The 27947-nt window shown below is 34.9% G+C and overlaps 3 protein-coding genes across 3 annotated transcripts; all 3 read right to left on the bottom strand.

Annotated features, from left to right (window-relative positions):
• Nucleotides 1-151: 151 nt before the first annotated feature.
• LOC120342137 (tetraspanin-18-like) lies at nucleotides 152-5594 on the bottom strand. The gene is made up of 5 exons (XM_039410832.2): nucleotides 5356-5594; nucleotides 3147-3341; nucleotides 1263-1421; nucleotides 937-1116; nucleotides 152-688 (listed from the first exon to the last, which is right to left on the bottom strand). The coding sequence occupies exons 1-5, from the start codon at nucleotides 5413-5415 to the stop codon at nucleotides 632-634; spliced, it is 651 nt and encodes a 216-aa protein (XP_039266766.1). The 5' UTR covers nucleotides 5416-5594; the 3' UTR covers nucleotides 152-631.
• A 4259-nt stretch (nucleotides 5595-9853) lies between these two features.
• Nucleotides 9854-15305, bottom strand: LOC120342138 (tetraspanin-18-like). Its single transcript, XM_039410833.2, has 5 exons — nucleotides 15143-15305; nucleotides 14096-14290; nucleotides 12787-12927; nucleotides 11842-12018; nucleotides 9854-10579 (listed from the first exon to the last, which is right to left on the bottom strand). The coding sequence occupies exons 1-5, from the start codon at nucleotides 15203-15205 to the stop codon at nucleotides 10514-10516; spliced, it is 642 nt and encodes a 213-aa protein (XP_039266767.1). The 5' UTR covers nucleotides 15206-15305; the 3' UTR covers nucleotides 9854-10513.
• Nucleotides 15306-23529: 8224 nt separating this feature from the next.
• LOC120343082 (tetraspanin-18B-like) lies at nucleotides 23530-27680 on the bottom strand. The gene is made up of 5 exons (XM_039412165.2): nucleotides 27541-27680; nucleotides 25621-25809; nucleotides 25037-25213; nucleotides 24287-24508; nucleotides 23530-23896 (listed from the first exon to the last, which is right to left on the bottom strand). The coding sequence occupies exons 1-5, from the start codon at nucleotides 27607-27609 to the stop codon at nucleotides 23831-23833; spliced, it is 723 nt and encodes a 240-aa protein (XP_039268099.2). The 5' UTR covers nucleotides 27610-27680; the 3' UTR covers nucleotides 23530-23830.
• Nucleotides 27681-27947: the final 267 nt, after the last annotated feature.

A 27947-nucleotide genomic window follows, 5' to 3' on the forward strand; every position in this document is an offset into this window, starting at 1 on the left:
CTTTTGTTTTTTTTAAACGAACTCCCACCGCCGGAACTGGAATCACCTCACTCGTCGATTTTCACACTCATGTTTTGTTGTTCAGCAATCGTTTCGCGTAATCAAAAAGTGAAACAGTTTAGTAGATTATTCTTATAATATAGAGCAACTATTTCATTATTACTATCTTCATTTATTCATACGTGAAATTAATACACAATTGAATATTCCGACAGTTTAAAAGAAAAGCTAGGATAATGTAAAAATGAGTGAAGCCGTCTAAGTTCTTCAAAATGATTAGTACTACGATGTACAATTATACGGTCTAACGTTATTTATCATGCAACATTATACTATTGGCATAATGGCCATCCATATCCAACTGTACACGATACATTATATCAGAGCTCGACTTTTCTTGTCCATTCTTGAATTGAAAACCCAATAAAAAGTTAATTTTTCTTGGGCAGCATGCATTAATGGAAAAGAAGTGGCATACATAATGCGTGTCACTATCCCGAGTTGATAGACGGCATCAATGAAAATGATATATTGAAATAATAATTAAGCACTCAGTCTTATGCAATATGGTGATGATGATCCCAATCAGGCAAAACATATAATCATCGTTTATTTCAGCCATTTTGACTTGTTACTCAGCTTTTCCAATCTTTTGGTAAAGACAACATGAGAACACCATCGCCAAGAGCTGGAAATACATAAATTGATTAATACTAAATCACAATAAATAATTACATAATTGCATATAATAGATAATAAAAAATAAATAATTGTTCATAAAAGTCACGTTCAAAGTAGATTAGTACGGTATATACATAATATAACTTTATTTATTAACCCAGTACAATCACGATCATCGGGCAATATACTGAACATAAAGCCCAATGTGAAACGAGAACAACACAAATGACTTCAGTACTTTAGATCAAAAATTACCTCGATTAGAAGGATTCCAAGAGAAATTCCACTCAGTATCCAGAACATTTTCGAAATTGAGTTGCTGCATCCATGCTCATAGGCCAAAGTTACATTGCACTTTTGGGGCATTCCCGCACAACATGATTTTGGTATGTCCTTTCCCCAGTCTCCTGGTCCATCAATTCCGCAGCATTTGAACTGTAGTGAAAATACAATACATTTATTTAGTATATTCAAATATCTGCTATGTTTCATTACTGATTAATATATTATGGGCTCAGCTGGTCAATTTTTGCAGGTGGCATTATAGTATTCTTGCTTGGAAAGGTGATTTGGAAATGTACCTCTGTATGCAACTCATCCCAACCCTTTTTAACATCTGCGTCGGTTTTGTAGTCGTCCATCTGCTCTCTAATGAGGTCCATACTTTTTGATCTGTACACGATTGCCAATATTGCCCCGACCAGTTGTATCAAGAACAGGACAAGAATGATGGCGAAGAACTGAATAACGAAAAAATATGTGAGTGAGATAGTTAGTTATACGCTAAAGTTATTTTAAAATGGTTTCACAATTTTGAGTAAGTTTTGGGTAGTGACGTGAGGAATTCAAATCGAATTTTTCGGTTTACAACGTTGCTGCATAGGTCAGAGCAAATTACTTTATCGTTCAATTATTCAGTTGCTAGATTCTATCTCTTTGACTATTTTAAGCTCATGATAAGCTCATATGTTTTTAGTGTTATATATGACTTCGAGTAAAAACGCAAACATTGTAATAGTAAAATATGATCACCTATTATAACTGATGAACGGGGGTACAGAAAAAGAGAACTTATTAGTATTATTAGGCGTATGATTAACAACAATTGTTTTTTTATTCAAATTTTGTTAAGATTGATTTAATTGATGTTCTTAAGATACGTGTAACGGTACATCGTACGCCGTAGGCTACAGCAATACATCATCTGGCTGCGTATAAGTAAAATTAAAACCACATTTAAGATGCCTGTGGCAAATAGTAATCAAACAAGTATATGATTAAAAAAGTTAGTGAGTAGGTGTGGGAAGTAAATACGTATATAAGTTGACGTTGGCAATTGGCATCTAAATAAAGAACACCATCTTAATTTTGTAAAATTGTTGAATCATGAATTGTCGAATCTTGAATCATCAATACTTTTCGTTCTTATTAATTTTATTAGTTTTAATTTGCAAATTTGGCAAACATAAATACATTGGACGTAAATACATCAGTGCACACCACAAAATTTCCTATGAGAATTAGGTGTATATATATGGTTATTACATCAAATTTGAAAGTATTTTATTTTCAGTGATACAAACGTACACTTCTACTATTCAATCTGTATGCAAATAACTAGAATTACATTACATTACATTTGGGTTCGTTCACATAAACATATCTATTTTCTAAAAATAAGCGAGAAATATTCATGATGTATAAACTATAGTGTTGCTAGTAATAAATTCGTATTAAATCATACTGATTTTGTTAATGTTTTGGAAAGAGGTCTACTTCTGCACTGGACAACAACTTTTGTAATAGATTATGGACCGTTTTAGATACAATTCACGAGAGATGTGATTCTATATCTTCTTTGAAATTTAGTGATGTGGAGAGTGCGATGTGCATAAGATGTCATTACCACACCGATATCTTAAGTAATTGAAATTAATTACAACAGCATTAGCACCAACATGACAATATGGCCTACATTTTTAAGACAAGTAGGTATGAATTACTTTGAAGTGATATTACAAGTCATTATTGCTTCTAGAATGAAGAAATGTAACGCATTACAATATTCTTAAATTGAGGTATTTGTGAATCGAATTTCAAACAAGGGGAATATTAAACGCTGCAGCTGTTAGATTGATAGAGTTTCCCCTCAGCGCTCCTCCTGGGTGCATATTTTACAGCAGTAAAAAAACAGCAGCATTATCACTATATATGTAAATGGCTTATTTATCATAGCACAATAAGGCTCCATTCTCCGTGTAGCGTTATACATAAATATATTAAACAACTGGAGACAATTATACTGTTAGAAGTTCTGGCATATTGCAATTTGGTGTGTGAGCCAAGTCTTCGACGGAGTAGGCCCTAAGTACGATTTATGTATGACCATTTATTAATAGAACACAAAGCGTTAAATGCCGTATGTTCGATACTCGATACTTATATTTAGAATAGATATCACATACCGTTCCCAAGAGGCATCGGCTTTCTTTAATTGCTCCACAGCAGCCAAGGAACCCGATCAGAAACACTGCTGCTCCAATTGCTATTATAATGTAGATGCCAGAAAATATCGCTGGATCTGAAGACACCATATTCTTGAACGAATCTGCGTCAACCACAACCCAAATTCCAACGGCGAGCATAGCTGCACCTGCAAGCTGAATAGTGGAGCGTGCTTTATTTTCATTTTATTTTTATTTGTGCTTTATTAAAGACATTGCAAAACGGTGACTAGCACATAATGCAAATATAGCTGTTACATTGTTTTATCTATACAGCTTGCACAACCACTTAAGTTTGCTGAGAAAGTTTAGGTTTCAGAAGTGTGAGAAAAATTGTTGTCAAATTCAAGTAGTAACACGATAATGTTAAAAAAAAATACTATCTAAATTTAGCATCTCAGTTGCGTTTGAAGTTATAATTTAGAAAATCGTAGTTACGGAAAAGATGTTATTAAACGAACCAGCCATTGAATTAATTTTTTTTCATTCATAATTTCAATTTTGTTGTGAAACCCGTTCTGAATATATCTTATTAACCAGGTTTGTTGTTTTTTAATCAGAAATTGTTCAAGTATTTTTACTTCATTCAATACATATGTGGGGGCCAAAATGGTATCAATAAATTCCCTTTGTAATTTAAAAAATGTTAAGTCTTTATGGACACCCTATAAATATAAAATAACTGATTAGTTAAAAAATCCAAATACATATAAGAAAAACATTCAATAATAATATAAGTAATGCGTATATTCATGTATTCGTTCAATTACTAACCACAATCATTTAAAAATCGTTGCTTTTGGCAATCTAATAAATTCAAATGTCGATTCTTAAGTTCCATGTTATGTCAAATGCTTGAGACGAAAAATGTGGAGGTAAGATATTGATCATATTTCCTTGACGGCCGGCTATCTCAGAAAAACATGGTTCGAAGAAAATTGCAACTGCGACGCCTTAGATTTGATGCTGAAGGTTACCAAAAACGTTACGTATTTCCGTGACTTTTTTGCAAAAACTCTCTTCGTTGCATTTACCATTCTGATCGATATACAAAAAGCCATGCTGATTACAATTTCGAGTGTGGTGCATAAGTAAAGCTTATCTAGATGCCTCAACCTATATTGGCCAAGTTAGTCATGATAGCGTATCCCTATTTCGCGTCGAGTGATAAATAATTTAGGCATCGGAAAATGATCGGTGCATTACATATCAAACCTTTAATTTAAAACAAAGGCGAAACCTATCTTCGGAAGGCGTTTTTCAATACCACAAGATGTACTTTTTCTACTTACTTGTTTCTCATCATAAACTTATATGTATCATTTTTTTATACAGTTGCTTAACCACAAAGAAACCTTTAAATGTATCATCTCGGTTAATACATAAATTTGATGTGAACGAGATCAAATTTCAAAATATTATGAAAGTGGATCTTTCCAATTCAGATTAAACAAATTTACTCACAGCCATTAATTTATATCAAGCAAATTCAACAATATAATGGTCACTGGGCACGTCACCGTTAATAGAGTTTTTCCATATTGAATAGATGGTTTTAGTGAAAAATGGCATAGTTTTATTTTTCATAAATCTTCATTGTAGTTAACTTTGCTGCTTTAAACTCAGTTTTGTCGGTATTAGTCGGTTTGGCATACTCCAACCAAATTATTTTACCGGGAGTGAGATGTTGGGCATACATACTTAGAAATTGGAACTTATCAGAAAAAAACTTAAGATTTCAAATCCACGATGCCAAAAAAAATCAAACAAAAATGTAATAATATAGGTTTGGTAAGATAAAGAGTGTAACATTTCGTTTATTATAATAAAAAAAACGCCTTCTCAAAATTGAAGTTAACAGGACTAACAAACTCAATATGGATTCGGAATATGAACGCTGAGATATATTTAGAACGATATTGCATGAATTGCACGCATTCGTGAGAGCGATCCTTTATTGCTTAGCTCTTTTATTCTACAGTGCAAGTTATGTTTGAAAATAGAATTTAGAAATCTTATCTCCAGTATTTCTCTCAATAAAATGCAGTTATTTTCCATACAGAAATCAAGAAAACGATCGCTACCGGTACGTGGATGTTTACACGTCAAATATAATTAAATATACGGGACAAAATGAAACACATAAATGTAGTAAACAAACTTTACTTACAAATATCAAGAAATTGACGAAAAACATCATATATTTGATGAGAGTCATTCCGCAACCCATTTTTCACGTTTTTGGTCTTTTCCAGCCAAGATATGTAAATGGGCGTTGTCGGATCCGTCCGTCGAATACTAACTATCACACTACTCTGATTGCAGCTGACAAAACGGCGCTCGTGTACGTACTGACGTGCCTGACAAAACGAGAGACTTCAGACAGAAACGTTCTCTGTCGACGCTAGTGACATATACGATGAACTTTTTCAACGAGCTTTTATACCGGTTTAATTTTATTGAAAATTATCCCGGCCAAACTTGAATGAATGATATAATTATTAAACTTTGTGAAATGATTAATGTTTTTATGAGATTAAACCCGTGGGAGTACTCACATTCATAAGGCGAATTACATCATTTCTTGCCCTGGGAATCATCAATAAATACAGAAAAAGACGTTTTTGTCAGAAATATAAAAAAGGTCGGTAAAATATTTTATATAAATTCCAGAATAACTTTTGTTAGTGAGAACTGTATATCGTCAGCCGTTGAACTCAGTTAACCGCCGAGTTAAATTCCAATAATTCAACAGGGAATTACTGTTTACCGCTTGCCTACGATCAGATTAACAGTAGACCAAGGTTATTTTGTCGGCAAAAAATCGCCCTTGAGGCAATTGCCCGGATTGTTGAAAAACTTAAAACAATGCAAGCAGGTCTTGCATGTTTCAACATAGAAGCTTTTAATGAAATACCGATTTGGCATTCCAACCATACCTATTTTGGGGGAATTAAAAACATGATATGGAATGGAACATGGAGTTAAAAACGCCTACGAATGAAAAACAAAGTATCGCAAACGATGTACATTGAACAACACCCGAAGATCATTTCATCTCATTATTTTGTACATTGCAAAAATAGGGGTTTCCGAGCGCAATTTTCACTCAAATTTGTAATATTCCAAACTTTAAAGAGGTTTGTTGTATTTGGTCAGAGTATTTTTGTACTACGTTGTATTTAGATAATATTTTTTTTTTTTTCAGGAATCGTTTGTTGGCTCCCAGCTGAAAGAATGGTCTGGTTTAACAACATGATTAGGAGATCAGCGAACCGGTTAGCATTAATCAGTTTATTTGCTGAAAAAATATGACTTTTTGTAACAGAACCGGGTGAAAATTATCACTTGTGTGACGGAACCGGCTGACGAAAAATTTGAATTCCACACTGCATGAAACCCATTCAAAAGTATTAGCTGTTAGAAGCCATTATTTAGGCACAAAACTGGAATAATTTAATCTATCGTTTAGTACCTGTCCGTGTGTAAATATTCTGTCTGTTTGATCGCTGCGAACTTGGGCCAGGACCTGACTCTATTATTCTGTTGATAAAAACGATGATAAAAAGATCTATTTACTACTCAATGATATCAGAGATGCTAAATGTTGAAAAGTTGAACATATACTTCTGTCTTAGTTTTAGGATTACGCCGATTACGACGTAAATCAATCAGTTTATTTACGTCATCTGAGATATAGAAAACGTTCAAAATAGTCTTAATAATGATTAAAATAAACTTTGATCAACAACAATATATGACATTTCTAAAAATTTGTTTGCAGCGTAATCGTCTTATTGAACTTACAATCATTTGCAATTATGCTGCACGCTTGAAAACGGCGTCACCAACAATCAATAGTTTCTCGATTTAAAAGAAAAAGAAATTAATCATCATTAATCGTGTGATAATAAAGAATTTATTGCAGCAAAGATTTTAAACGATTTACCAACGCGAACGACAAAATCTTTTGCACCCGCATTTAACCAACTTGATTCCTATTTTAATAAATATTTATTGAGCCGGAATTGAAATCTGGTTTACTAAGTCGATATAAAATATATAATTATTATGTTCTATTGCCTTCCTTTCCCTCGGGAAATTTAAATTTCTAACTCTTTAATTCGTGCAAATCTTGCAAATCTTACCGCATGTCACTCCTCTAGTGTAAAGAATGGAGAAGGAAAGGAGAAAGAAGCTACTTAGCATGGCGCAAAGTGGCCTACACATACTTCATGAAACACAAGGTCTAGTCTTTATAGATAAATATGGACAAAAAATTTATAATATCAAAGTAAAGTTGTCGCTAACAGGTCATGCAAAACCGAAAATACAATTCACTGGTTCACTTTCAAATTAAAAGTTGATATTTCGTCTTCCATTTTTCTAATTTACATCTCTCTCCTATACGGAACGGAACGACTCGATTTATAATCTATAGCGTCATCTAACGGTGGCTATAGAATTGTGGGTAATACACAGAGATACTCGTGTGATGGATCTTTAAAATTTTGTAAAAAAAATTACATTATCCGACATAAAATTAGTTCTTCGACTGTATTAAACATGAGACGTTGCCAATACTCAGTCGTCTTAAACAGATGAAACACAACAGTACACGATAAATAGTCTGTACTCCCAAGTATGTGTCATGATTAGGGTTAGATCATAATTTTCTCCCGATTCCATTTATTTTAGTTTTATTACCAGTTCGGGGACTGTCTGTGTTAGCCAAGTAAATATCTCCCTGCCCATAGGTTTTTACACAACTTGATGTAAAACAGGCGAACAAAATTAGTTACCTCCATATTGGTACACATACTTCTGGAGCGCCAATTAGTCATTGCAACCTCGGGGAAAACTATCATTTATTGTCTTCCTTAACGTCAACTGAGGCTCGATAAATGGGAGACCTTCGGGTCATAAACTTACGTTTCGTTTCTATTTCTACAAATCTTACATAATTTTATCAATTCTTGCAACGAAATAATAATATGCATAGGAATCGTCACTGACTTCCATATTATGATCTGCATCAACTAATCTGAATGTCCCCAAAAAAACGAAGGCTCCGGAAAATAGGTGGTTTCAGTATTCAACTTGTAACTATGAGAACACGTTTGGCATTATTTTGTACGTAAAAAACGATTCCGTAGCCGACCAGAACCACTGATTGAATGCATTGATGTGCGAGTTCTCACTATTGAGACGCGAAGATATTTGCAGTTCGTTCTCAGTCATTATTTGAAAATTCATCAAAATAAAAAAGACAGCTTTTGCATTCAACGATTTCAAGCTAAATTTGTCATTGTTTGAGCGGCTTCTTTGTCCTGGCCTGGGCAGTAGCGACAATAAAAATAGTGCCCTAACCCGACAGCATCACTGGAACTCATTGACCCCGACCCACCATGACATTTTCATGGACTTCCTAGTTTCTCCTGTGGCCCTTCATCGGCTTATATCCATTAGACGTGGGATAATTTGGGCATTTGCAAAAAACTAAGTATATATATATATATTATGCCCGGGAGCCCTGAAGCTAAATTAATGCCCTAATCCTTGTTTCCAAAAAACGTATATATCCACCATTGCCTTTCAGTCGAGTAAGATGCCTGGACCCTTATCTTGGCATATGCAGCCATAGTACCCAGAGTAGTAACATCGTTTTACCCCATTTTATCTTCAGCAACGCCGATGATTGTAATAAATGTGACTAAATCAGACTCCATGTCACAAAAATGCATTTGATATTATTGTGGATCGATAACGTTAGATCTGAATTGTTTCCGGGTTGTCTCGGACATTCCAATAAAAACCGCGCCTTCACCTTTATTCTTGTGAGTCGCATAAACCCGATTAACTCGGTTCTGAGAATCCTTTAGGCCTTTCAATTGGTGTTTGAGCAGTATACATCCCCACGCTAACTATTTTTCTCTTCGCCTCGCACACTTTCTATTCGTATTATTGTGATACAAAGTATATTGTATGTACAAAATAAAAGCATCTCAACATCTTAGAATGAATGTGGCCGAGCTTTAAAGCAGGTTTGAATCTAGCAGCTGGATTGTCGGATTCGACGTTTTCGCAGGACGCCTCTAAGACAAGTTCAGGTATTTTATGTTTTAACTAGCAACAGGTGTATTATTTCAACATTATTAATTTTTATAGTTAGGGGTAAAGTAATCTGCCGATGGGCCAAAATATTCAAACTCGAAAACTTTCTGGCATTCACTCCGGCAGTCTGCGAGTCGATAATAGTATAGATATTCATAATAAACTATCCTTACTGGAGCCGAAATTGACGTGGGGTCAGGCTTGGAATTTGCGTCAGAATGGTGTTTGAAATCAACAAAGAAACATTTGATCTCCAAATAAGCCTTCAATTTCGAAAAACAGTTTATAACCCTAATATAACTTTGGTAGAGAAATACAACCAACGAAAACGTCCAAATTCAAATGGGAAATTCAATTCTATGGTGAAGCGTTACAATCGTTGTTTCATTTTCGGGACATAAACCGTCAACTATAGCGTTGTCACCTACGCAATGTGGAATGGCGCGCATGAAAGCGGAAACTGGAGTCACAATTCACTTGCATAATTGTAGCTATTCATCCACTGCTTGAATAACGCAACTCGTAAATGACTAAATGAGTCATAAGAAAATATATACATAAAACAGTTTTTATGTGTCTGTAAGTCCAGGAATGATATCGACATAGTACAGAAATAAAATGAATGAAACACAAGAGAAAAAACAAATCAATATCCCACAACACCATGTCAACAATGATTTGGAAATGTGATATAATGTATTGCAATGCACCAAAGTGCAATCAGCTATATTTTACATCCAAGACTGCACAAAGTGGAGTAAGAGTTTTATTATAAAAGGCATGCGCAGTAAATATGATGATTCAAATGGCTTAAAGGCGGAAACGTGCGTTGACGTTCGCTTCCTGAGATTAAAACGCTTTTTTGTTAAGTTTATTATATTCTATTGTTTACTGTTTTATCAGTAATATTGGGAACATAAATGTTTATTGCATCTGAAACCATAAAATGACTGCAAAGGGTATAAAAATAACAGCAACTGAATAAAATAATGCTTCCCGTGCTCAAAAGATCAATAAAACAAAATATAAATGTGTTCAAAAAATCTTGGCAAGAATGTTTTATTTGTTCTTAACATCATCAAATCATCGATTCATACCCATCAAGTTCGTTTCATGTATGAGATAACAGGGATCTACGGTGATGAAATATGATTGATCGGGCATGGTCTGTGATAAGTTCATAAACTGAAATTAACGATTATTCTCATTGAAGATTAAGCAAAACCCTCAGATTCTCCGATACTTCGATACATGCAGCAAGAGAAGATCATCGCCAGAAGCTGAAATGCAAAAAACATTTAATAGTCATCAAAACGGCACGAATTTTAAGATTACTTTTTCTATAATCGCTTTTACAGTGAACCCATATCATGGTCGTCGTGCTCAGTTAAAATTGAAATTCATAATAATTAAAAGTACCTATAAATTGGAAATGACCAAACTATACAAATGTAAGAAAAATACATAAAACAAAATTCTTAATTGAGAAATATTCGAAAAGTTTTTACAAACTCAGATATTCAAGATTACTTTCTGTAAATATTTGCTTCTCGCAGTGAAAACAAGATTTATTTATGATATTTTCAATTCATGATTTTCCCATAAAATTTAAATTACAATCAGATACATCTGAAATATTTAGGTATGATTTATTACATCACAGATTTCTAGAAGACCAAGAATTTGGAAATGTGTATACCTATTTCTGTGAGTAAAGAGGTAATAGGAATGCATATAGATTACCATCAAAATAACCCTTTTACTTTGGTTCAATGATAACCATGTAGCGTATACTACCTATGTAATGTTACATAAAAGGGAATCGTTTAAATGTATTGCATATTGTCATAAACATACACACAGCAGACGCATACACATGCCAAATACAGAAATAATTCGGATCAATACATTCGCGTCAAATGTCCATTTTTTGTTTGTTTTCCAGACGTTTTTAACAAACCATTGAATTTTAAAAAGGGCATAATTAAAATCATACACGCAAATAAAATAACGCAATGCGCAACTGACAAGCATGCGAGTATGGAACGTGCACGAATTTAGTCCATTTTAGTACATACACTGACTAACGTCAGACATCGTGACTAACACAACGAGCAGTAATTAATCAAAGTACGATATTGACATTAAAATAGAAATGCTAACTTTTCGAAACAACGGGTTTGAAGTTACTGTAGTGAGAATTTTAACGCATTTGCGTTTTTCGTGTTTGAAAATTAGTTATCCATCATATTGCACGTCTTGATAGCTGTCGAAGATGATGCTAAAAGATCGAATCACATGGTAGCGTATCGCATATCATAATTACTGGAAAACGACTGCTAACATAAATAGCAAAACCGTAATGCTTCCCAAACTATTTTTTAGAACAAAAAGGGGAGGGAATATTTTGGGAGAAAACAAATTATCCTGTAATCTAAATACCCGACAATTTCTTTGAGATAAATTTCTCTAAAAATGAAATGTAAATGCCGCAAACAAAAGTCACAGAAATTTACATTCAAATCTACTATCTTATACATACCTCAATCACAAGAATTCCAAGAGCAATACCAGCGACCACCCAGAACATTGCAGCAATGGTTTCTTTACAACCAGTTGTAAATATCTTATCTGGCGTACATGCCTTGTCTTCGGGACAGCAAGATACTGGGGGATTTGGAGACCAGTCGTCCGGCCCATCAATACCACAGCAGGTGAACTATGAAGTAAAAATTAAATTAAATTTTATTTAGGAAACATAGATGAAAGTAGACGCAATCACACTGTTAAACGAATGAGTAAGACATTCTAACCACAACAAGGTGGCTGGTTGGGAGATAATGGATATGAATATAACTGTCATAAATGTGCTTATTATTAGGATAGGATAGAATAGGATTTACATATTTATCCCGGGGGAGAGGAAAGCCGATAAGACGGCTTATCCATATGGCGAACCACGGCCTCTCGTCCGGTTACCATTCCAAGTCGGGTATGGGATTAGTTTTTACTGTATTGTTTGTTTTCGGAAGCATGGACTTGGTGGTGGAGGAAGCCGTAACCGACCAGCGGTTACGTGAACCACCCAACGACGGCGAGGAGTCCAGCAATCCTCTCGCACATAACCATCCCTACATGGGATTCGAACCTGCGAACCCACGCAGAGTAATTAGAGGTGCGGTGGCGAGCGTATTCCTAACGCTTAGCCCGTTGAGCCACACCGCCGCGCCATTATTTATGAAATGTTAACATGCCCTCACTAAATTTAGTAAGTATAATTACATTATTTTGTCCGTTACAATAACAAAAACGACAACTTGAGATAAATAGAATATAACATAATGTAAATATTAGAGAAAATATTAGGAAAATCGAATAACATAGTCATAATAATGATATTTAGTAAAATATCACCATTTTCTATCCGCTATCTCCGATGGCAAAGTGTTAAATCTGAATGAAAAAAAGGCATGTCAACTGAACTTACCGCCTGTTGGAAAGCATCCCAGTCCGTGTTATTGGTTCTCATGGTTTCACGAGCAGCTTGTTCCGCCTGAGTACGAAGCACGATTGCCAGGACTGCCCCAACGATTTGAATAATGAAGAGAATCAAAACGAGTGCAAAGAACTGAAAACAAAAATAAACGGACCGATTATGTTTTGCATTTGTACATAATGAAGAATTGTTAATACCATCAACAAAAATGAAAATATCGCTTCATTATGAGATGATTTATACATTAGAATTTTATCGTGTGATATTGAGGGAAACGACCCATCTTCAAATACTCAGACTGGTCAAACTTAGGTACTCATTACGTGAGTTCTATGGTAAAAAATGAATGCAACATCCGCCATATCTTCAAATATAATTTTGCATTAGATTGGGGAGTACGTTATCCTAGAAAAAAAAAACCTTAGTAAAAAGTACGTTATCCTAGAAAAAACAAATTTCAGCTATTTCTCATTTCAGCCAATGAGCATATCATCGCATTCCATCAACTTACAGTCACGAGAAGTCAATCCTATCGTCTTACGAATCAAAATTACTACGATTATCAGGTAATTGAAGGCGTTGTTTGCCGTGGGCTATATTACCACACCTATAGTTCTCTCACCTATGTTTACCCATTGGTTATCGTTAATCAGTTACGTGCCGCACATAAATACCACTTTCGGAAACGAATCAACGTCAGTTGACGCATGATCGATGCAACAAAATAAGTCATAAATCACCAGAAAGAAAGATTTGAGCGACTCGTAAAACTCAAACGATATCACCATACGACCTTGCATTATCAAACGTTATACGTGGTACATTACTTACGGCCAAGTACGAGAACTGTAAAAAGTAATTAACACGAAGGAATGTGGGAATAAGTCACAGATGAATTGCCATGACGTTCAGATTTGAACATTGTACTTTTGTGCTACTTATTTCAAGTCATGTGTAACCCGTGGTAACAACTAAAACTATAAATCCTATGCACTTATATGAGTTAATGGAACACCCTTTTTATTACCAGTTATAACAATGTGGAGATATGCGAAGATTCATACATAACCTTGAATTGGCAACCCATTATTAAGAAAGATATGGTTTTCGAAGCGAAAAGACTATATCACAATGTTAATTGATTCAAAAATTTCGTTCTCATACACGACAAGCCGTAATTTCAAGAAATGCGTAGTAAAACGTTTGTGTGTTCAAACTACCCTTAACGCACAAATCCAAATACATAATATAATACTCTATATTGTTTGCTTTTGTATTTTTTGATTCAGTGCCTGCTTACCGTTGCCAACAAGCATCTGTTTTCATTGACGGCTCCGCAACAACCCAAAAATCCAATAAGGAATAGAGCCGCTCCTACTGCAATTATGATATAGATAGAGTTGAAAATCAGAGGATCATTCGATACTACTTGCTTGAAAGTTTCGCCAGAAACTGCGGCCCAAATACCGACACCAAGTAGAGCCGCTCCAGCAAGCTGAAATATAAATACATGTTTATTGTTACTTGTTAGCCTACCAAGTATCGTAAAATAGGGACATTTGCACATAAGCATGTGAATAGGTAGGGTGGTCATATGACGACCCTCAAGTACTTGAATTAAATTCCCATTACATATTCCGACATCAGCATCGTACATGTGTACCGTTAAGCTGGTAGATTATACTTAACCCGTTCAAAAGAAATAACAAAAAAAACGATACAAGCAGTGATAGGTGTCGTACGATTGCTATGAATTTTTTAAAGCATGTTCTAAACTTGACCATAACCCGTAGCTAGAACTCAAATGTTGGTACATAATTTCTAGGTTATGTATGCTTAAAATTGATTTAACATTACTCCAACATTGTCACAAGTTAAAGAATAAGTGCACAATGTACTTCCACAATTTGTCATGGATAATTCAACCATTTCCCGAAGAAACGAGAAACGCCATTTTGCAAATTACATGCCATGTCCTGGCTTTGCCTTCAGAACACAATGTCGCAAAAGGAATAAACTAACGCTTGAGGTCGACCACTTTAATTTAAAGAATTGGTAAACGTCAAAATGGCAGGTAGAGTTCAACCTTATCATGCGATCAGTAGTGTAGTAATGGCACGTATACATAATTTACTTCCCCAAAATGCAGTAAAAACGGGTTGGTCGTTTGGTAATGGAATGTATGACTCAGTTTTACAAACGTTTTCTAGCACTCTGTACAATTCGTGTATTTTGACTGAATTTACAATTTACCGCAATCAAACCTTAATATCATCCCACTACTCCAAACAAAATTGGCAAAACCGATATTCATAGGATTAAATAAAGTGATATGAACGATACTTACAAAAATAAGCAAGTTGAAAAAGAACATCAAATATTTAATGCATGTCATTCCGCCACTCTCCATTTTGATGTTTTTTATTTTACTCGGTTTGTAGATTTAAAAATGGGTAAAAACTAGATTTACAAGTTAAATAACGAGATATATCTGAAATAAAAAGAGCGAGATGGTTAGACTTCTTACCTTAACTATTTAAACAACAATGCTAACGAACCGGGAGTGAATTCTTAAAGTCTCAAAAAGTACTCTCCCTACGTATGGTTGGTGTACTTGATAAGAGCAAAAAAATACCGCGTAATCAATATTTTTAGACTTTAATGGCTCATTCAACTTCTCTAGATTGGATGGAAAGAAATCGTTGATTTCCGAGAATGAAATTTTGTGGAAAATAAAAATTTCGATGATTGAAAATGACAAAAATTCAACCATTCGTCAATTAAAATTTATCGCTGATGGAAATCACCAAAGACGAGAGACTGGGAATTTGACGTAAGAGGTAGAATATCAAAACGGGAAAATTGTCACGTGTTAACGTGTTTATCGCAGTTACAAAAAGCCAAAGTCTGGAACACCGAATTTAATATATGATAAAAAAAAACGTTGTTTGGGAACCAGAGTCGCTGTAAACGCAATCACTTGGGATCTAAAAACCAAATTAACAATCTGCAACGGAAAAATTATGTCTAAGCTCGGTAGAAGAATCAGGTCCCGACTTATAACTATGAAACTCACTCAAATTATTTCATTCAATACCTCGGCTGTATAAATCATTATGTCTATACACCGCCTGAGATTAGCTGTCTCGTGCCTTGAAATAACATATACATATATTATAAAAATATCTATTACTGCGATTTGGAGTTCGTAAATACAGAACTGGAAGTGTTTTTAAGATACAATATAATAACTCTGTGCTTGCGTAGTCCTACGTACAAATTTCGAAGTTTGCGTTTGAGCGGGTCGGAACAAAATCTTAAATATGACAAACTGCCATACTCTAACATAATAGCCTCATGACTTGCCCATTAATAGCCTAAGAAGTGCGTCACCAGAACACACGTGACTATTACTTGCTGTGCGTCACCTTCTGAAAACGAACTTATTAAAACTGAAAAACTTGACTGACCAGGGTGAACCCGGAAGTCAGATGACAATGACCTAAATATCTAAAAATTATGACAAAAACCTGAAGATAACTAATTTAGTTACTATATCGGCATGTCAAAAAATGAACATAATCGACAAGCTGGTAATGAAAGTGAAATACAATACAGATCATAAGCAGCCCAATCATGTACCGTGCGTCTCGAGCTTACCATGTCTCAAACTGTAAAAATCATACACAAATGCTTACACCACGATATCCATATTGCTGACAGCATTAGAGCTATTACAGCGCAGTTTGGCGATCACCCAGCGTGACAGACGTTGACTTCCTGAGAAATAGCGTGAACTGACGCAACAAATACAACATTAGTCTTGCGAAGCTATCACCACTGAAGGCATAAGCAATTATTGCTCATTTATTATTGTAACTATGGCATTATTCCTATTACCGATATAGAGCGTTATCCAGAACTCGAAGCAAACTAACTAAAGTAAAATCAAAATATTTAAGAGGCAATTTGCTGTGACCTAATACTATGGATTAGCGTTAACAAGCAAGAACTCAATTGTGAATATAATGGTATCACGCAAAGCTTCGTTTGACCTCAATCGTAATATGATTATATATTCTCAACAACAATGGCTACTTGCGCATATACGATTACTGACATTATGGTGATTAAAAATGCTAAACGCAAACGCTAAAAGTTCGTTTTCTATATTTATAGAATTCCAAGTAAAAAAAATGGAAACGACAAATTCTTTATCGAAAATCGCAAAAATAGACATATTTTGGCAAATCTCCATATGCGTGACTTTCCGGATAGAAACGTCCTATTGACTGGAATAGGGAAATTCGAAACATTTACTTTTCCTTATATAGACAAACCGCATGCAAATATTTAAAGGGCATTTCGCAATAATGTAGGCCGAGCAGCTCGCAAGTTTCAATAAGCTTTAATCACAACATTCACACATCATACCAACTTCACAATATACTTTTTTATTTTTTGCTTTAGTCGCTTCTGCTGTCTATACTCGGATTTTTGTGATAATGATCACATTAGCTACAATTGAACGTACTTGAAGGCACCAGCGCTACTTGATAAAAAAGTCGAATGTAATCTTGAAGCGATCGCGTTAACAGCAAAATTAGTGCTTCATTTGTTACTGTCGTATTATTTCCCTCCCACTATCATAAGTTAGGTTAGGACAAGATAAACAGAATCAAAGAAACAGATAACAGGCCGTGTAACAACAGGATAGTACCCTACATATCCCCGTAGAATTCGCCCTAATTAAAATCCTTTATTTAATTCATCAAAAAATCGTTATCTGTGACGATGATCACGTGCATTAGGGCTAGGCAACTGAGTGATATTGCTCTGATTAATCGCATGCTGCTAAAGCTATATTTCGCGCAACCCAAATCACTGAACACGATATGTACTGCTTGCTACATACAATAGTACTCCTTTAAGCTATAGTCTATATCGGCCTCACCCAATGCTAACCTTAAGTTTAGTAAAATGCCGCAAATACTTCCTCCTAATCGAAATGTTCAACACAAACAACAACCTGACCACAAGGCATAGCTTGATAGAACATTTAAACGTTACGCCGCAGGCAACGCGAATCAACTGCGAGCATTTCAATTCTGGCCAAGCAGCACCTATTGCTTTGTGAAGCATGACTCGATTACGCTTCGCTGCGTTTATCTTCAGCAGGTGCAATTTAGTGCATTCCAAATATGTACTGGAACTAGAGGAGTACGCGCCGCGCCAAAGCGGATATTGTGCGTTGAATGACTCGACGTTTCAGTACTAACATAAGGAGACTTCGTAATAAGATGTTTTCGTTGCATATTATAGAACAGTCAAAAATGGCAAGTAAATAAAGTCACCGTCCGCGCAGAGATTATCGACGGTCTATAATTGACAAATCATATATTTTATTCCCTCAATTTTTGACTGATTGAAAATAGGTTGCTAAATTATTAAGATGTCATATCTCAATCGTATACTAGCACTAGTGTGAAAGCGTAATCAGTGTACAATATGTCTATGTTTGATGTTTCTAATGGTTATAACCTCACGAACCGTCATTAACCAACTCAGCATTGGAGCATTTCTTCGACAACTACCATATCATAAAAGTTAAAAAGATTTCATTGGAAGTTTAAATACGGGGTGGGAGTGCGTGACAATTTTGCCAGCAATATTTCTTGTAGTTTATCCTTTTTCCATATGATTTCAGGTACAAGAATTACCCTTTCTTTTGTAATTTAGTTCAAGTCAAATTTTGAAGACATCAATAAGTTTCGCCCAATTACTTGGTTTAAAATTCTTGATGAACTGTCATGTTGTTTTGTCTTGAAGCAATATTTAAAATTAATATGTAGTAATATTCAAGAAAAACAGAACGTTGACAAATTCAGATCATAACAAATGTAGGATAAGTTCGCGAGTTTGATTCAAATACAACGTACTAAATCGTGAGGCGATGTCAAATATGTCGAACAAAAAGAATTCAGAATCAGCAATCACTCCAAGAATTGGATAAATTTATGTGTATGGGGCCGATTTCTGAATTTTGTCAAAGAAAACATCAGTATAGATTAGATATATCATTAGCATTATTAGATTAACTGTCACCAGAAATATTAGCAACTTGGTTTGTTATGAGAAACTGTTCAACTGCGACCATGTCCTTTCTTACCTATATCAACGATAACCGGTACCGTGATTAAAGCCGCCTTATTGTTAACCACTTTCTGCTGCTATACAAATTACTGACTAACCCTACGGCATCATCCAACTATATACAAAGATTTAAAGTGAACGAAACGATTTCGAAATGCGGGATAAGCGTTTTGCGTTTCTCGGGTTGGTGTTGGGTACACTGCAAAAATAATAACTTGGCACTTCATGTTTGAAGACAGTCAGACTTGAAGCGATCGCGTTAACAGCAAAATTAGTGCTTCATTTGTTACTGTCGTATTATTTCCCTCCCACTATCATAAGTTAGGTTAGGACAAGATAAACAGAATCAAAGAAACAGATAACAGGCCGTGTAACAACAGGATAGTACCCTACATATCCCCGTAGAATTCGCCCTAATTAAAATCATTTATTTAATTCATCAAAAAATCGTTATCTGTGACGATGATCACGTGCATTAGGGCTAGGCAACTGAGTGATATTGCTCTGATTAATCGCATGCTGCTAAAGCTATATTTCGCGCAACCCAAATCACTGAACACGATATGTACTGCTTGCTACATACAATAGTACTCCTTTAAGCTATAGTCTATATCGGCCTCACCCAATGCTAACCTTAAGTTTAGTAAAATGCCGCAAATACTTCCTCCTAATCGAAATGTTCAACACAAACAACAACCTGACCACAAGGCATAGCTTGATAGAACATTTAAGCGTTACGCCGCAGGCAACGCGAATCAACTGCGAGCATTTCAATTCTGGCCAAGCAGCACCTATTGCTTTGTGAAGCATGACTCGATTACGCTTCGCTGCGTTTATCTTCAGCAGGTGCAATTTAGTGCATTCCAAATATGTACTGGAACTAGAGGAGTACGCGCCGCGCCAAAGCGGATATTGTGCGTTGAATGACTCGACGTTTCAGTACTAACATAAGGAGACTTCGTAATAAGATGTTTTCGTTGCATATTATAGAACAGTCAAAAATGGCAAGTAAATAAAGTCACCGTCCGCGCAGAGATTATCGACGGTCTATAATTGACAAATCATATATTTTATTCCCTCAATTTTTGACTGATTGAAAATAGGTTGCTAAATTATTAAGATGTCATATCTCAATCGTATACTAGCACTAGTGTGAAAGCGTAATCAGTGTACAATATGTCTATGTTTGATGTTTCTAATGGTTATAACCTCACGAACCGTCATTAACCAACTCAGCATTGGAGCATTTCTTCGACAACTACCATATCATAAAAGTTAAAAAGATTTCATTGGAAGTTTAAATACGGGGTGGGAGTGCGTGACAATTTTGCCAGCAATATTTCTTGTAGTTTATCCTTTTTCCATATGATTTCAGGTACAAGAATTACCCTTTCTTTTGTAATTTAGTTCAAGTCAAATTTTGAAGACATCAATAAGTTTCGCCCAATTACTTGGTTTAAAATTCTTGATGAACTGTCATGTTGTTTTGTCTTGAAGCAATATTTAAAATTAATATGTAGTAATATTCAAGAAAAACAGAACGTTGACAAATTCAGATCATAACAAATGTAGGATAAGTTCGCGAGTTTGATTCAAATACAACGTACTAAATCGTGAGGCGATGTCAAATATGTCGAACAAAAAGAATTCAGAATCAGCAATCACTCCAAGAATTGGATAAATTTATGTGTATGGGGCCGATTTCTGAATTTTGTCAAAGAAAACATCAGTATAGATTAGATATATCATTAGCATTATTAGATTAACTGTCACCAGAAATATTAGCAACTTGGTTTGTTATGAGAAACTGTTCAACTGCGACCATGTCCTTTCTTACCTATATCAACGATAACCGGTACCGTGATTAAAGCCGCCTTATTGTTAACCACTTTCTGCTGCTATACAAATTACTGACTAACCCTACGGCATCATCCAACTATATACAAAGATTTAAAGTGAACGAAACGATTTCGAAATGCGGGATAAGCGTTTTGCGTTTCTCGGGTTGGTGTTGGGTACACTGCAAAAATAATAACTTGGCACTTCATGTTTGAAGACAGTCAGACACGATAATATGATAATAATTCATAAATATTCAAACACATAATGAAATATGTTAGCCTCCAGAAGTGATCATGCGACCGATTTCGCAAGAACAGTTTAATACGATACTGAAACAATATTTCCATTGAAATGTATGCCCGTGCATGCGCTCATATTTTGACAATTGGTCTGATATTCCTTTCTCAATAAATATTTCCAACTGTTCTCCTTAACTTAATTCTTAACTTTCTGTCATAAAAATTCCCTGTTGTGATATTTTAAGTCAAAAACTATTGAAATTGAGTTATCCCGCATACGAATAGTTGGAAACTTCGTGCGCTTAGTTTTATTCGGTCCAGTAAATGGCATTCGTAAAATATTCCTGGAATTAAAGGAGTGCGTAAAAGTGAATCATATTATACGGCCTATTAGTCGCGTATTACGAAAACAGCAAATTACGTAAAAATACTAAACTCTCAAGCTGAGATGACGACATTCCATTGCATACAACGCATGGTCGTAATTGGGGTTTCCAAACACGCGTAAGTGACGCAAGGTTTTCAATTTCTTTACCTTCTTATTCAACTAACAGTTTTGAATATTGTACGCGGAAGAATCCCATTCACCATTTATGACTGGGCATACCTGAATAAAATCCAGCGTGACATCTAAACTTTGATGTATGAATTAAGAAAGGATGGCCACGCAAAAACAGCACTTAGCAATGGTCACTTCTCGTTATTGGTCATACAAGCGCTGCTGGTGACGTCACTAATGATTCAGATTCATTTCTCCTATTTGTCGGTATAATATAACATCTTTTATATTGTGAGATTTCAATAAATATATACGGTAGTTAAATTTTGCCAGATTTGGTGAGGAAAGATGTGACCACAAAATGCTTCTAATTTTTATTATTAATCATAGCGAATAATAAACTTTACCAACTGGGGTATTTCGAGTAATAAACCTGATTCTATTTGTACGAACATTAAGCTATTTATCTATTTCCTTCGAGAAAGTCAGTAGTGTTTGTTAGTCATTCGTTGCGATTAAATGACTTACTGAATCTTAATCTAACCTCAAATAAGCTGTGCGAACTAGCTGTGTTACGGGAGGTCGTGCGTTCAACTGTACCAGATAAAATATACTTTAACAACCTAAAGAAAACCTGACCGTTACTATATACTTGCAAAGTAATTGAATTTGAAAGGAATCTCATAACACTCTTGCTATTGAATTCAAGAAATGCTGTTCTGCACTTTTTTGTAACAGCACTATTAGGGAAGATAGGAGGAAGCTTGTCTGCATCTAAGTGATAGAAACCTGTTTGAACTCTATGATTCACAAATTCTTCGCCATTGTTAGAACAAAGCCTTGGCTTTTAGAGTTAGACGAATGAGATATATCAGTATCAGCAAAACAATGACTACCATGCAAATCCAATCCTTATACTATATTGCGTTCATACTTGACTTACTAAATGTTAAATGTGTCATCAATTTTCATTTTTGGGGTTATTAAACAATGAAATCGAATGGATCGTAATTGACTCAGAATTTATGACGATGTGGAACAAGGAAGTATTTACATAAATTCTCATTCAAAAGGCTGAATGTACCCAACCCAACAAATACTGGGCAGAATGCTCATTTGCTGATTACAAACTCAGAACCGTTCCCAGTTTCAATTTTGGACAAAATATCAATTTGACGTGTCATTAATTTCCACCGCCCATGACACCAAACAATGAACTCGGCTGGACTGTAAGCAACTCGGAGATTAAATACCGAACCCTACAATACATCACAATGCGGAACAGAGGACTTATTTACATAAATCATCAGAGTTTACTCAAAAGCTCATAACAAACGCGATCAATTATACACCGTCCTCAGAGCATTTGAAACCTGTTCTACAAAAAAATGTCCACGAACAAAGTTTACAAACAAAATGTTCGTTGGCTAATTACAAACTCAGACCCACCGTCGGCGTAAATTTTGGGCCATTGTGATGACCTGGCAAGATCGAACACTTAAGTAACGACAGTAAACTTTATATCAAACAAAAAAATATTCTGCAAATGGCTCGAAAACTGGATGAAACAGGTTCACAGCTTAGATAGATATATATGTCATTTCCTGTCCATATGCTCTTCATTCTGATGTAATATATCCGTGTAACTATTATTGTCTTCACAGATCGAACTTCAGATTCAAGTAAAATCTAGCGTGACTATATATACAGACCTATAATGCAACTAACTAACAACGAATGTGGGCTATACTTTTAGTATTTGAAGGGTTTCGGTGATAAACGCTAATATTTTCTACAAATATTACATTCTCACGCGCGTATCAATGTTTATTTAGAAGACGCCATTGGCACTGTTTATTTTGTGAATTTGATTGAGCGCAGGGTACAAAATAATATACGAAAAGGCATCTAGTATTTTACTTCAGCGAAAAGGTTGTAATCTAAAGATGCTAGACCCAGTAACTAGACCCAGAGAGAGATTGACCTCGTTATACAATTCCTAAACCCGCATAACCCAGAGAGTTGTCTTATTGTTGCCCGAATATCACGTCTACACCCACAATTTTGCATAGTATGTATAGTACACTTCATAGTCAAATACAATATACGTGCTATCATGCATGTTCGTATTCTAATATCTTTTCCTATTCAGAAAATAGTTGATACAAAAATTGCACAAATTTTGATCCGTTCCAAAGCAAAAGAAATTTTCATGCTTTATCATATTTACATTGATATAAATAAAACGAGGACAAGACTTGTTGATAAATATTGTGATGAGTAAGTAGAGGCTTCTTTTTGTTCAAGGCACAGACTTGTAATTTGCCAAGAATCTGTACAAACAGCACGCAAACACCATCGCAAGGATCTGCAAAAAAACATATTTCATTTTAAATGGGTAAATACAAACATTAGTTTAGTGTATTGATTCACTTAATAGACTTATTATCTCTCGCTCGCCACCTATCCCAAACTCAACAAATTGATATTTTGAAGTTGTTAGACTTGGCTGCAAGAAAAGGAGGAACCAACCGGTAACGAAATATACAACACGTCTGTTGGGGTGCAGTGAAGAGTATGGGCAAATTAACCGAGTCGGTTGTGAGCTGTGGATCTCTACTGGACCTCTGGAGGATATGCCTATAGCCCTATACTCCCGAGTTGCTTGGTTGTATTTAGTGAGTGTTTGCCACTTTTTTTATTGCTCTAGATTAGAACATTAATAAACAAATTGTACTTGAAAAGAAAAGGGACAAACCTCCACTAGAATGACACCAAGAGCAACAGCACCAACAATCATCTTTCCCTGCAGTAATGTTCCAGCGCATCCTTGTTCGTGTAGATCATCACCTTCACAAGCTGAGTTACTGTACGAAGGATTGGATTTACAGCATGAGTCTGGAACCGGAATTGTTACATTTCCAGTGAAAGTACCATGTCTTCCCCAATCTTTATAGCTGTTGTAACCACAACATTCCATCTAAAATTGTATCAGATAGACAAAAAATAATTATAATGAGACACAATTTCAAACATCTGGACCCGAAGACATGTAGTGTCGTTTTGAACCTCGGGTAATACATCACTCATTAAGTGTTTTCCCCATCCTTCATTTAACAATGGGTATTGGTAGTGTTCGATTCTGGTGTCGGAACCAAATGCGAACAAACTCGATCTTGTCGTTTTAATGAAACAAAACAACATCACATCATGGTTACAGATGCTGTAAATTGGAATACTATGAACAAGGAGAGAATGAAAAAGTGAAAACTACATTTTCATTTCTGAACCGTCTGACACGTGAAGACAACGTAAATAATCTGACCGAAACAAACAAGACCCATGAACTTTATATTGGTATCACGTCAGTTGAAAACACCAAATAACAAGAGTTGATGCTTGCAAAATAGAAAAAAAAACTTGAAATGGTAGAGGAGACTTTTAACGTGTAGTTTGTCAAGTGGATGGAATTCGTTAAATTATATATTTTTCAGAAAAACGGACTTACCGTCTCCTGGAGCATATCCCATGATCTTGTGACTGATCTCACTCTATCCGTTTCACCACCCGTATCGTACTCCTCCATGGATTTCAGAGCATATCGTTCAATATTATCTCTTTCAACATAAACCAGAATAGCTCCAGCAACTTCTACAATCAGGATGATCAAGACAAGAACAAAAAACTGAAAGTGATAGAAAAAATGCTGAAAGGTATGTAAAACACATGCTAGTAAATCTTTCATTCCAAAAGCTTTCCAAAAACACTAGCCTACTACAAATAAATATTGTTATTAAACCAAGTTTTTAGGCGAAAAAAGATGGCATATTGTCACCACGATCATCAAAATAAAACAACATCTTGACCAGAGTCGTATTCTGTGCTTGGCTTTGATTTTTAGCCCGGTTCAAAGTCATACGATTGTGAAGCATGTCATCATATGAAACCGTATGTCATAAAAATCTATTGAATTGGATACAACAGTTCATCTTTCGGGCCTACATTGAATAAAGTGTATATTTCAGTCTTCAAAAAGTCAGATCTTCCACAACTATAACCTATGAGCTTTTTAAATGTTGTAGTTTAACTCACTGTTCCCAGCAAGCATCGATTTTTCTTAATGGCTCCGCAACATCCCAGAAATCCAAGGAAAAACAAGGCTGCTCCAACGCCGATGATAACGTAAAACTCGTAGATAGTGATTCGTCCAAGTATTGGCTCAAAGGAACCTTCGTGTATCAAAGCCCATACTCCTACTCCAAGAATTCCTGCTCCGCATATCTAAAAGCATGGATACTGTATTTAAATCTATTATGCAAATCTGACAAAGATGTATCTTGCCAAATAACATGGATGGTTGCATGGGATTCTTTTATCGAACATTCTTCAATTTTTACCGCTGTATGGTTCTAACGGTTATCCACGATAAGTATGTCATGTGGCAAAATTTTATTCAATTATTGCCTATTTTTTTCTTTTAATAAATATTTGAAATCCCTTACATTAATAAAAAGGCAATTTTATGAAATTCGGCATTGAATATATGATTCTTCCGTCACACAGATTTCAGTTAGTCATACGCTTGGTAACGCTGTCGTGCGACACTAAGTAAATTCTAACATAAGAAAACCTTGGTTCAACATAATCTTTTTGCATGAACTCAATAAAAATACAAATGTTTTTATTTTCATTGAGTACAAAAAATATGCCCGAAGTGAAAATTAGAATCATAAATATCATTATGTAGTATTGATCGTCAGGAGAACGCAAAATATACAGTATTCTGTACATAATTCCGAAATAATTTTTATTCGACTGGTTTATTCTTAGGTAAGGGTTCATTGGATGCAAATTGTACATTGTAGTTTTGCTAAATTATTTTTGTAGATCTTTTTGAGTTTGCTGCTATGAAAATAAACGTTTTCTTCGCAAATAATGAACAAACCGATTTCAAATTTTCAGTACCTAAAGAGGATAGAAATTACTGGGAGATGACACTTTTTTTATATTTTATGTGAGTTTACAGGGGCGAATATTTTACCCCAAATAAATATATATTATGAACACACATTGATGGGACATTCAGTGCAATTCTTTTATCATTTACTCTGGACTTCGACTGACATCGCGTGGCCATATTTGCCTTTCGTGTCCATACATTCGATTGCGGCACTGTGCTGCTATCTTGTTTATGTTATGGGCATATTTAAAGAATAAAATATTATTTGTAAGTCTGAATGATACTGAAGTAATATTAAAACAAATAACGACCCGAATGATTGAGTACGCTTTGCGGATGTTTGATCTGTTTTACAAATGGACTGTTTGCATGAAGACGCTAAAAAATATTTTTTGCCACTCACACACATTTAGTTTTACATTTATTTTTCGTTTTATTAGGACGAAAACTGATTGATTTACCGAAAGTTTTTTTTAGATTAGGTTGGTAAATAACGGAAAAATATTAATTAAGACAAGCCAGGTTATCATGGATAAGGAATAAGATGACAGAACGTTGTTAATAAATCATCATCATGATCTTCATGGCTTCTATTTGTAACGGCATGCACTTTATAGCGTAATATAATTTAAATCAATATTTCTATTTCCGCAACGTCTTATACATATGGATGGAAAAATATGATACATTTAAACTACACTATGTTAATTGCGACGCACGTCTATCAACAAGTGTTTCTGACTTATACATCAAATTCTAACTTTGAAATCAACCGAATTTGGATATTATTTTATTTTAACTCATCACATAAGAATAAACACATGTTATAATTGACGTTGGATACATCAAACAGAAAGCTAATAAAATATTTTTTAGCACTTTATTTGAGCGATTGTATGAAAACTTGATGCAATTGTCCACTTTCTTTTTGTAATAAATAGTAACAATACAGAGTGTAACTATAATTCACTCGTGCACTATTCTAGAATCTGTAAGTCCCCAGGGCCAAAGTGCAATCTGTATCTGAATATCTATTAAAAATCAATACTTACAAAAAATAGCAAGTTGAAGAAAAACATCAAATATTTGAGACATGATAATGAAGCAGACTTCATCGCCATTGTGTTTTTTTTTAAATCAAATTTAGAACACTTTAATTCAATCTGAAAAGAATATCAATCAGCGGATAAACGTGATCAAGCAGACGTAAATAGAAATTCCAAAGTTAAAAATCTTACCTTCAAAAAAAAAAAAATCAAGTAACTTCAATCTATTCCGCCTATATTTTTTGATATTACATTTCAAGATACATTGGTGCAGTTGTCAATGTCAATGAACTGGCCTTATTGCAAATCGAAATGCGTTCACATAACCAACCGATGTGAACTTTGTTGTAGCATTCGCGGAAAGCAAGAAAATTACCAAATCTGAAAAAGTGCTCACGATTCGACCCAAAAAT

Source organism: Styela clava, chromosome 3 (assembly GCF_964204865.1).
Source record: "Styela clava chromosome 3, kaStyClav1.hap1.2, whole genome shotgun sequence".
Lineage (NCBI taxonomy): Eukaryota > Metazoa > Chordata > Ascidiacea > Stolidobranchia > Styelidae > Styela > Styela clava.

Bases quoted from the DNA above. Each gene is read 5' to 3' on its own strand.
- LOC120342137 (XM_039410832.2), bottom strand. From the start codon at position 5,415: ATGGGTTGCGGAATGACTCTCATCAAATATATGATGTTTTTCGTCAAT. The intron at 1,117-1,262 runs GTACATTTCCAA...TTTTCACTACAG, and splicing joins GGGATGAGTTGCATACAGAG to TTCAAATGCTGCGGAATTGA. The intron at 689-936 runs GTAATTTTTGAT...ATGTATTTCCAG, and splicing joins TTGGAATCCTTCTAATCGAG to CTCTTGGCGATGGTGTTCTC.
- LOC120342138 (XM_039410833.2), bottom strand. From the start codon at position 15,205: ATGGAGAGTGGCGGAATGACATGCATTAAATATTTGATGTTCTTTTTC. The intron at 14,291-15,142 runs GTAAGTATCGTT...TTTATATTTCAG, and splicing joins TTTTCAACTTGCTTATTTTT to CTTGCTGGAGCGGCTCTACT. The intron at 10,580-11,841 runs GTATGTATAAGA...TTTGCATTTCAG, and splicing joins TTGGAATTCTTGTGATTGAG to CTTCTGGCGATGATCTTCTC.
- LOC120343082 (XM_039412165.2), bottom strand. From the start codon at position 27,609: ATGGCGATGAAGTCTGCTTCATTATCATGTCTCAAATATTTGATGTTT. The intron at 25,214-25,620 runs GTGAGTTAAACT...TATCACTTTCAG, and splicing joins ATCGATGCTTGCTGGGAACA to TTTTTTGTTCTTGTCTTGAT. The intron at 24,509-25,036 runs GTAAGTCCGTTT...ATACAATTTTAG, and splicing joins GGGATATGCTCCAGGAGACG to ATGGAATGTTGTGGTTACAA.